At 29.6% G+C, this 11,781-nt stretch overlaps 1 protein-coding gene across 2 annotated transcripts in view; it reads left to right on the top strand.

Annotated features, from left to right (window-relative positions):
- The window catches only part of FER (FER tyrosine kinase), a 404,440-nt gene that overhangs the window by 169,344 nt on the left and 223,315 nt on the right, over window positions 1-11,781 (top strand). For both annotated transcript variants that reach the window (XM_011365150.2, XM_023533607.1), the window contains 2 exons: window positions 3,277-3,480; window positions 11,617-11,739. In XM_011365150.2, the coding sequence (XP_011363452.1) occupies window positions 3,277-3,480; window positions 11,617-11,739 (327 nt within the window). The remainder of the gene's footprint in view (window positions 1-3,276; window positions 3,481-11,616; window positions 11,740-11,781) is intronic.

Below are 11,781 nucleotides of genomic sequence, written 5' to 3' on the forward strand. Positions count from 1 at the left end.
CAAAAAGTACAGAACATTGTTATTTAAGAAATTTACGAATCAGAGTTTGTGAATTTCATTGTGGAAGGTAAACATTAGGTAAAGAATGTTTTGGTTAAAAATAGTGCATGAAGAAAGATCAATTTTTGAGAAATGTTTGACATTTCTCAAACAATTTGAAAAATGTTTAAAATCCTGTGAGTTACTTATAGTCACCCTGTATATTATTAAACTAGATTTGAAACAGTTTATTACTTAGATTATTAAATTAATAACCAAATTTATGTAAGAATAGAAAAGAATTAAGTACCATTTTTGTGTTTATTAAAAATTCAAAAAATGTTTGGTTTGTGTTGAAGTTTTATTTAGCTTGTTCAAGATCGTTGAGAGATTTATTGTATGTTTTCCATGCTGTTTTATTTTCATTTTTTTAAAAAAATGGTTTTTCAATAGGGTACTTAATTTTAATCAAATCCAGATTTTTTATTTCTTTTTAATACTGTATCTTTGCCTCATCTTGTACTTAAATGTTTGAGATAAAGGCATCAAAATCTTTATTATATAGCCTGAACCTAGGGTAGGAAAAAAATGGCCTATTATTTTTCCCCAAGAAAAAAATATTTTCATTTTCTAGTACCGATTTCTCATTGCTTCTTCACTTAAACCATTATTTTTATTTCACTAATCTTAGAATGTATTTGTTGAAGTATTCTTTAAGAACAAGGCCCAGGAAAAATAAGCAACTAAACAGCCAAGTCAATCAGGAAAGCTTGTCTTATGAAGTATAACTTGACTGTATTGGATTAACTATAACTTTAAAAAAGAAGGTTTAGAGAGATGATATTTGTGGTAAAAAAGCTTCATTTCATTTTTGATGTCGTTATGACAGCTCTTGGGATGTTGGATTTTGTCGTTGATACATTCTACATTTTGTTACTATCATGCTTGCAAAATTGTATTTGAATTTATTGAAATCATATTAATGATTCGTTTATGTGAACTTAAGTGTTCCTTTCAGCGCTTCCAAGGAAGTCCCTGAAAGACCCGATAGGTCCAGACAGGGATATATATGACCTGTCCTTGTGTATGTGTGCACACACCATGTGCACAGACATACACTCATAGCAGATTCAGCCTACATTTTATAACAGTATTGTCTAGGGGCTGGGGAGCAACAGATCTCTAAGCTTCCCTTTCTACCCCAAACAAACTAATAAACCCAGAGAACTGAAATGTATTCCCTTTGAAATAGCAATGTAAATTCCTTTCTATTCATTTTTAAAAAAACAAACTTTTATATATTCTTTGAGGATGTTTTTTTTTTCCCCCAAAACATATTTCTCATCTTCAAATCCTTCAATGAATTTCTCAGAGTATTAGCTGAACTTTTGTACTTCAAATGCCCTTCTGCCTTAATGAATTCTCTAGGCTCTGCATTCTCTCAATTCTAAATAAATCAAAATTTGGGAGGATAGGTTGAATAGGATACAAAATCAAGCACATGACATTATTATTCTTGTTTGTGCTACTTTTCTATTATGTAGACCTTTGTAAGAGGTAGTGATGAAAACAAATTCTTTGCAAAGAGATGTCATTTAATTTCTTATTTTATTGATTTTTTTCAAAAAAAAAAATCAATGAAACACTTTTGCCATTGGTAATATTTCTACTGTAGTAGAAATTTTAGTATTTACTAAAATGGGATGAACTGTGATAAAGTTTTGGAAAAGAAATATTTAGTCAAATATTAGTTGTACTAATAAAACTATTATTAGTATAATATATATAAAAAGTTATGCATTTGTTTTTAAAAGCAATATCTTTTTTTTTTTTTTTTACCACTTATAGTATGGCTTGTTCTTTATATAATTTGTTCTGTAAACCCATTTTTGGGAAGATGATTTAAAGTTGGAGGGATATATTGCATTTATCATAATTAGTATTAAAAAGGCTTACTTAGCTTATTAAAAATTTCATTCACAGTCACACCATATATATAAAGAATAAATAATGTCATAAATGGTAGAAGTAGAAACAAAAATGTGGACTTTTTTGAAATCTATTTGGAATTTTTCCAGGTTCTTATTTTAAATCAATAGGGTGAGTTTGGGATAATATCAAATGGAACTTTGAGTAATACGTTTTGGGCCTCTTCAGTGGTACAAGACAGCGAAGGCTATCTTCAAGCTCATTTTCTTTACCACAAAGATACCATGCTTTGTCCCTACATTCAGTTCATAATATTAATTTGAAAAACCTCACATTATGAATATTTGCCTTTCATTTATTATTAATTCTAATTTTCCCAGTTTGTAAATTAAATAAGGCATTGTGCATAATGTATGTTGAGGACCTAAAGAGTTAGAGCACATTATATTGTACCTTAGCTGTAAATTCCTTACCATCTAGGGCAATTTAATTTCTGAGAATGATTAAAAACAAACAAAAACTTTTTACTTGTAATCACGTAATGTTTGACTTCATCTATTGTCGATTAGAAACATTTCAAGGAAATATCATCAGCTCTTAGTTATCTCTGCTATTTGGTATTAGCATTTGGCCTCCTAAAATAATAGATAATTTAATTTGCTTTTCCTGCCATGCTCATGGTTTATATTCTCCCCTTTTTCTTGACACGTGTTGTAATTGCACATTGGTGGTTTTCCATGATGCTATTTCTTCTAAGGCTTTATCTGCCATCACTGTACAGGATTAGGACCATCCATCCATGTGGCAAAGGTAACGGTTAAGGAAATCAGAGGAATGAGGATAAGAATGGGAAGGCACAGCAGTGAGGTGACATCAGATGAAGGTAGTGCTCCTGGAACATACGATATAGACAGTAAACAGCCCGTGTAATCAGGAATTAATGCCATAAAAAGAAATAACCTTTAATTTAAATAAAAATGAAGTGGTTTTGTGATAAATTTCCCCTTTTTATCATAATTCTCTGGTTGATAAATTTTTAAATATATGGATTTATTTTATGATATGAGTGAATAAGACTATAAATATTAACTCTAAATGCTAATATTGTGTATAACTATGTATAATAGGTAGAAAAAACAGTTATACTTAAAACATTGAAGGCTATGTCTTTGTGCTGAACTTTAGCAACAGTGCTCCAGGAGATATTTCTTTAAAAATTATGAAAATTTCATATTCATCATAACTTTTAATTGGTCAGTTAAGGAGAGGAACATATATAAGAAGTATTTGCAATTGCTATAAATTTTTCCAGAAAAAAATTACTATTTTCTCTAATCTAGTTTTTTTTCCTTCCAATATTTGCTCAAGTTCTGTGATACAGTCCCTGTAAGTGAGAAGCCCCTGGCAGAACAGGACTGGTATCACGGTGCGATTCCCAGAATAGAAGCGCAAGACCTGTTAAAACAACAAGGAGACTTCTTGGTGCGAGAGAGTCATGGGAAACCTGGTGAATATGTCCTTTCTGTATATTCTGATGGACAAAGGAGACACTTTATCATACAATTTGTTGATGTACGTTTCCAATTTAGTTTATATGTATATTCTAATGTGGTTCATTGTGTATAATGGTAATAAAATGATGAATAGTTTTCGATAAATGCCTGTAAACACTTAAAGTTTAGTGCTTAATTTGTTTTTACTGAATTTCTTAAATATAGTGCTCCAAAATGCACAAAAATGTTAATCTTAGCAAGGAAATATGTACTTTATAATACTGTAATTTAAAAATAGTTGATACAAACTTAAATTTAAATGCATATTGAAAATATTTTGAGTTAAATTTGAACATTAAATATATTTTAAATTAGAAATTAAAAGAAATGTGATTATTATACTTTTTTCCGGAGAAATTTAATTACGAATTTTATGTTCTTGAAACTGGCCCTAGAAATTGCTTTCAAAAATGATATCATGAGAGATATTTAAGAAATATTTTATTAAATAGTGATAATGACATTTCTTAATGAATAGGACAGTGATAGTTGAATTGGTTTTATGATTTGATTAAGGTTTCTTTCTCTTTATGTATAAACTGTTGCTTGTTGGCATTAGTAATAAAAAAAATTGATGAAAATTTAAAAAATGACCTATTCATAGTGCTTGTTCTAATACTAATTTTATTGAAATTTACTTGTCTTGCTAACTACTTTTTATGTTTGTTGCATTCTCTATTAAGTTTTAACAGATGAAGAGTAATCTCAAAATATTGTTTAACTTCGCCCACTGAGAAGATTTTAATGTTTTTGGCATATGAAGAAATCAGTGCCTCTATTTGTCATTTTTCACTCTATTTCAAATGACATGTGTTTTCTTGCTGGCAGTTTACAGGATTTCAGTTTTTGCCCAGGCCCTACAGTGATACTAATTACCTTACAAAAAAGGTTGAACCATTATCATTAGATAAACCTCAATGGGATTCTGTATCTCTGTCTGTCTATCTGTCTGTCTGTCTGTTTACCTACCTATCATACATCTATCTATATCTATCTATCTATCTATCTATCTATCTATCTATCTATCTATCTATCATCTATCTAATTCTGAAGTGAAATTCACATACCATAAAGGTGATCATTTAAAATTATACAGTTCAGTAGCATTTGGTATATTCACATCTAATAACTATATTGAAATGACAATAATTGCCATTCAGAGGGGTTAAAAGAAATAAGTCCATTTAAGTATGTATTTTAATTTTTACATTATTTAATTTTACATAGCATTTAGACCTCAGTATGATAATCATATTTGCCTACTCTCATACATCTGACTTAACTGTTTCTAATTGTATTTCATTCCTTATTTCTTTTCAAACTCTAATAATTTGTATGTACTTTCGTTACGGATGTAGATAGTTTTTCCTATTACAACCTGGACCATGTTGGTAATATTTATAAAATGGTATGAGAATTGTAGAAGGAAAGATCATAGGTAAAGTATAAGCTAACTATAATTCATATAATTGTTTCTCTCTATTTTCTACGCTCTAAAAGGTACTATTTTTGAACTATGTCACACATTAAATAAGACTGAAATATTTCCCTTATTCTAGTTTAAAATGTAACTACAGGAACTTAAATTAGTATTCTTAGAAACAAAAAGGAAATGATGCAATTATCACTTGTCTTTAATACTGCCATTTGGTTTTAAGGGACTAAAGTGAACAGCATCATATATTCTAAAAATAAGACATGATTACAAGTTCACATTTGGAGATTTTATTTGGCTTTTTGTCATTGAAATTTTATAAAACTCTATTAAAGATGAAAGTGCTTATATTTTTGTCAATGCCTCAAGTTTTCTACTGCTTAATTTTATTTAGCTCACACTCATTAAATCATGGCAAGCTTTTCAATCAGTTGAAAATAGAAGTTTTAAGGTGATATAGACCTTTGGGGGAGTTTTTAATTATTTTTTATTTTATATAAGTAAATCTTCTATGAGATAAAATTATTCCATTTCTTTCCTCATATACCTGTTGCCTGGAAGGGGTCAATAAATGGGGGAATTCGTTACCAGATATTTAATGATTGCCTATTATATTCCAATCAAGGAGTTTATTGTCCAGTAGTAGGTTAAAAAGCTGTATGTAAATGAGGGAATAGGTGCCCTAAGAGAGGAAAGATGTAAAGAAATACAAGATTTTAGAGAATGGAATAATATCAAATAGTGGGTCAGTGAATAAAAGCATTAAACATAGAGTCAGAAGACTTGGGTTCCAGTCCCAGCTTTTCGCTTTACAAGCGCTATGCTTTGGGAAATAATGGGGTTAATAGCTTAGACAGTGATTGTCAGAATCAAATTAATGAAAATATATTTTGTAAGGTGTGGAGTGCTATGCAAATATTAGGTATTATTACCATTGTTTTGACTCTACTTGAGAGAAAATACGAATGTTATTTTGTAAGAGATATCAATGTAATTGGAAAAGTTAATTTAAAATTTTGATTTTTGGAGATTTATTTGTGAAATTTACATGGTAATGAAATGTTTTAGAATTTATTTACATACACACTTTATTACAGTGGTCTGGAACCGAACCCACTGTATCTCGAGATATGCCTGTATTTAGATTTGAATTAGTCATTGATCACAAATAATGTTATTTTTAGCAATATTGCCTCTGTCACCTAGAGTCTAGGATGGCAATTATTTTGAAGCTTTATTTTTGTATGCATATCTCAGTTACTTTTTAACATGATGTGAAACTTTGATTAAGATGGACCCAGATACTTTCAATTCTTACATTTTTTACTTCTCTAGAAGAGCATATCTGTCGTTTTAGCTAGTATAAGCAAGAAGAACTGTACTTTTATTGGATAATAAACAATAATTTCATAAAGCCAAATATATTAAACATATCTAAGAGTATCTGAATCTCTGTTTAATTCTAGTGTTATTTTCTGACGTATTCCATAGTTACTAACCTGATTATGATGCTTGACATAAAACTATATTTAGAATTTGTAACTAACACTGTTTATTTTGTGTCATAAATGTTAGATTTTCATAGAAATTCAAATAGCTTTGTTTCATTTGATGAGTTTACCAAATCCTTGCTTTTGTATACGATAAAAACCAAAATACATGTGATAAAACAAAAGTATTCCAAGGAGAATTTTTTATGCTATTCTAGGAAAATGCCAATTAATATTTCTCTAATATGTCTAATACATATTTACTAAACACTCATTTTTGCTAAGTACCATGTTATGTACTGTAAGGAGATGAATCCAAAAAATATATGTCCTAATTCTCAGTGAGCTTAAAACCTAGTAAGTAAAACATTAGTAGTATTCCTAAACAGAGAAATATTAAAGATGCAGAGTGAGGAATGATTGAGCCAAGAAATTTGAATTAACATATGGTGATGAATTAAATATAACATAATAAATATTTTTAAATAAAATAGAAAAAGTTTTCTAAGTAATGACATATTACCATCTTTCATTTCTTCATTCAGGAAATATTATTTGAGCAACTACTATGTAAGGCCCAAGGATATGGACCAATAAAACAAAAATAACACAAGTAGAGGTTGTAATTACTATGTGAAATTGGGTAGCTTAGTGTATTAAATCATCATTCAGTAACAGATATTTAGATGTCTGTCATGTCATACATTCCATTTTGAGCTGATAAATTTAGTTTTTCAGTGTACCAGATAGGTTTACTTTGTTTTGTTGCCATAATCTCTAGGCTCTTTGAACTACCTTTTAAATTCATAATGTGGGACTTGAGAAAGACTAGGTGAAAGCAAGTGGAAATCCCAGACTTGTTTTAGTGACAGTTAATTCTAAGTCTGTGGCCTTATCATTGTACACTTAGGATTATTTAACCGTTCCACTCCAGACATTCAAGGTCTATAAAAAATTTTAACTGTGAAGCTTAAGGAAGTTAAGTTTGAGACACCATCCTGAAGAATGAATAAAAGTTAACTAGGAAAAGCCATACCAACACCTTATTTACTGTTAAGCTTATCCCAAGCTCCCCCAAATCCTTCTTGTATACTGGTTTAATTACTTATTTTTTTTAACTATTCAATATGCCATTTTTATTTGAGAAAGCTGAAGTTTGTTTTAAATTTTTATTTTTAGGTATTTTACCAGAAAAGGGAGTGTTTTAGTTTTAGTTGTTTTTATTCAGCCTTTTGTTTTTATTAAGTTTAGTCATCTCAGCCTTTTTTAGAAATTATTTTTCCTTCTTTCACTTTTCTTTCTTTCCCTTAAGCCTGATTATCCTTGATTTTTGTTTCAGGAGATCTACTCAAGCATGTTATTTCAAATTATACATACATTGAATCCTCATGTCGTTTTTGTATGTATATTCCATTCTGTTTGACTTCTTTACATGATAACACTCCTCTGGAAATATGTATAGCAACAAAACTGATTCTGGTTTTTTGGTGTGTGTTTTTCATCTGTATGCATAATTAATTCTTAAGTAACAGTGATAACTCAGGAACAAATTCTAGCTGTAGTTAATGTTTTAAAAACAAAAGTAATACACTCTTGATAAAAATTCAGAAATATGTGTCATGGAATGTGCGCTTCACAATAACACCCCCTTTTAGGTTCAGTTTATGTTCTTTGTATTCTAATTTTATGTATTTATGTAATCTTTATTTTATAAAAATTGAATCATGCTATATTTTTTATTCATACTTATTTTTAATGGCTTATTATGTGATATTTGAAACAATATAAATGACACTAAACAAAATGACCTTCGTAGAAATTTGTGGAAATTTTTTCTGCACTACTATTTTTTATCTCTTTTTTTAGAATTCCCATAAGAGATTAGTGGTAGCAACTTAGCTCCAAAGAGAAGTCTCCTATTTAAAAGTTATTCTGGATTCTCTCAGTTGTATTATTGTTAAAGCCATGTAGAAAAACTTTTTAAAAATCCATCTTTATGTGAAGCCAACCTCAGGTCATCTGAGCTATAAAAAATCGATATAGATTTGTACAAGTTTAATTATAATACTCAGAATTTTGAGTGTATCAAGAAACAAGCTCTCAACAGTTTTAGTGAATATACTATTCTTGACCTTTTAGTTGCTTAGATGAACTTTATAAGCATACAGTCTTAACATCATTTTTAGATTAATTACTTTATCTTCATCTTTAAGAAAGGGAGTTAATTGGTTTTATACAGTGTTGACATCAGAACTTTACTGATGTCAGTGATAGTTTTAAAAAGTAATTGCTAGGGATCAGTTTCTTATTTTAGCTCATGGTAATGAAATGTTTTAGAATTTATTTACATACACACTTTATTACAGTACTGCTGCTTGTATCACTCACTGGATTTGTCCATCACAATTACTATGTGAATGGCAAAAAAACTGCCTTTAAATTAAAAACTAGATATGTTCTTAACTTAAGAAAGGGAAACTAAAAATTCCCATTATTTTATTCACAGTTTGTCTAGTTATAAGAGGCATGTTATAAGTTTATATAAGACATTATGACACTTCTTCTGATTTGAAATTCTATGTGAACTTCATCTCATTACTTACTTTTATTAAACATCGTACTTCAGTGTCTTGAGTTCACATGAGATTGAACCTTCCAGTATTCATTTCTAAGTTGTCTTACTGGTTGCTTTAACTTTATAGTCATTTTATATGCCCTGCATTTCATTCAATCATGTTTATTTATCCAGGCAATATATGTCAGGCACTGTTCTAGATGATGGAGATACTGCAATGAACAAAATAAATGAAAAAATTTATCACCCCATGAGCCTACATCAGAGGAGGAGTTAGACAACAGGATAAATACATAAAACATATATGATGTTAGATAGTGATAAGTTCTAAGGAGAAAATTCAGTAAGGAAAAGGAGGTGAGAAATTTAGTTGGAGTGAGAAAATGGTTATTGACTTATGTAGGGTGGCCAGAGTAGACCTCACTGAAAAAGTAACATTTGATGAAAGATTGGAAGGAGGTAAGGAAGCCATTAACCCATTTGGCCATCTGAGGAAATATTTCAAGTAGCAAATGTAAACATCCCAAGGAAGGAATGTATATTTGGATTTATAAAACCAGAAGGAAATGAAAGTGGCTGCAATTGGGGAGGGTAATGATAAGAGATGAGGTAAGAGAGATGATAGAGCACAGATTATATAATCTTGTAGACCAAGGTAAAGACTTTGGCTTTTATACTGAAGGAGATAAAAAATTTGAGCAAAGTTCTGGAGTGATATAAAGGATCCCTTGACTTTTATGTTAATGTTAAGGTAGACCAAAGGAAAACAAAGGGAGAAATCGAATATATGTATTGTATGTATTTCAAATATACAGCGTAATGATTTGATATACATTGTAGAATGATTACCAAGATCAAGATAATTAACACACCCATCATCTCACATACTTAATTCTTTTTTGTGTGTGTATGATGTGTGGTGAGAATACCTAAGATCTACTCAGCAGCTTTCAAGTATATGGTATATTTGGTTGAAATATCATTATCATTTTTATTATTACATGTTACACATCTATAACTTTTTATATATCTTTATTTCTTAATTTCATATAAGAATTCCTTTAGGATATTTGATTATTACAGATAATCATTCTTTGAGAAATGTAATTTACACTTTTCAGTGTTCTTTGAAAGTATTTCTTTTCATATACCCAGATTTGGAATTATTTTTATATTCCAAGGTTTATTTGTATGGTGATTTAATACTGGGGTGTGATTTAATACCTGGTCAGTGGTTTTCATGTTAATACTTCTTCAAGCCTCCCACTTATTCTGTGAGGAGGTCCAAATATTCTTTCTGTTGCACCAATGAATAAACTGTGATTCCGAGAGAACTTGCTCAGTACATTGCACACCTAGTAATATATTAGTGTCCTCAGTGTGAAATATTCTTAGGCATCATCGCTAATATATCACAGAAGGTCTGGCTGCTGTGTACAAGAACTTAGGGGGTAATTTATTAACAATGCCCTGAATTGACTCTAACACTCTAACTGCCTTGAGTTAAATTATATTCTATAGTTAAGTGTTAAAGTAAGCTAATTTATTTTTGTTCCTCACTTGATGAAACAGAAATATTCATTTAAAAAATTGTCTATAAGTTAAATTCTGGTAAATTGAATCTTCTTTTATACTATGGAAAATGAGCTTTGAATTTTTTATCCTTGAACTGAGAAAATTATCTTTTGGTCATGTCAATAATATCCAAATTTAGAGAGTTTTGAGAGTTCTGATTTCTTAACGTAGAGTTTTCTTGAAACAGAGCACCGTTATATCTATATCTATGCATAGCACCTGTATATGTATACATAAGCTTTTTGTAAACAATCAGATGTAAGCTTTCATTACATCACACTGCATTGCAATGCTTCTTACATTGAAAAGTATGGTCAATAAAATGTTTTTCTCTTACTAAATTTAACACTATCCATTCATCCTGTGTGATAACTAGCTTGCATGCCTATTCAAATATGAAGACAGAGAAAAAGGGTCTTGGCAGAGTTTGGGAAAATATTACTTAACCAATGTTATGAAATAAAGAAGTGCCACGATTTGAGCATGTGAATATCTACAGTTTTGTCACTGCATTTTATCTATCAAAGACCATCATTTGAAGACTAATACATGAACAGCTTCAGTATATAAAATCTAATTAATACTACATTGATAAATTAAATAAGGATCATTAGAAGTTTTCTTAAAATATTATATTGGGTATGCTTCCTCAAACTTTTGAAATTATTTTTGACCTTGAAAATGTTATCAAATGGAGCATATATATAAGCATATTCCTATTCCTTAACTCAAATGTATCTCATACTTTATTTCCTTTGGTTAACATTTCAGCAAAGTAGATACCAGGTTTGTTTGTTAGTTTTCTTTTTCTTTTTCTTTTTTACCAATTTGAATTACATTTAATCATTATGAAAATTAATTTCCTCATGGAAAGGTAGATGTTTTTCAGCATGCTGGAGTTTAAATCTGTTTTTATTTTACCATCTTCACCGTTTTTAAGTACATAGTTCAGGAGTGTTAACGGTATTCACATCATTGTGTAGAAGTAGTTTTTCTTAAAAGGAACTTAATTAGTTGATGAATGTAGTCATGCTATAGCAATGACTGTATATTTATTCTATTTTATTGTTCTTCCTCCAGAATATGTATCGATTTGAAGGCACTGGGTTTTCAAACATTCCTCAACTTATAGAACATCACTACACAACAAAACAGGTCATCACTAAGAAATCAGGTGTAGTTCTGTTGAATCCCATTCCTAAGGTAGGTACATATATATATATATAAACTTTTTTTTTTTTTTTA

The sequence above is a fragment of the Pteropus vampyrus genome, unplaced genomic scaffold, assembly GCF_000151845.1.
Source record: "Pteropus vampyrus isolate Shadow unplaced genomic scaffold, Pvam_2.0 Scaffold106, whole genome shotgun sequence".
NCBI lineage: Eukaryota > Metazoa > Chordata > Mammalia > Chiroptera > Pteropodidae > Pteropus > Pteropus vampyrus.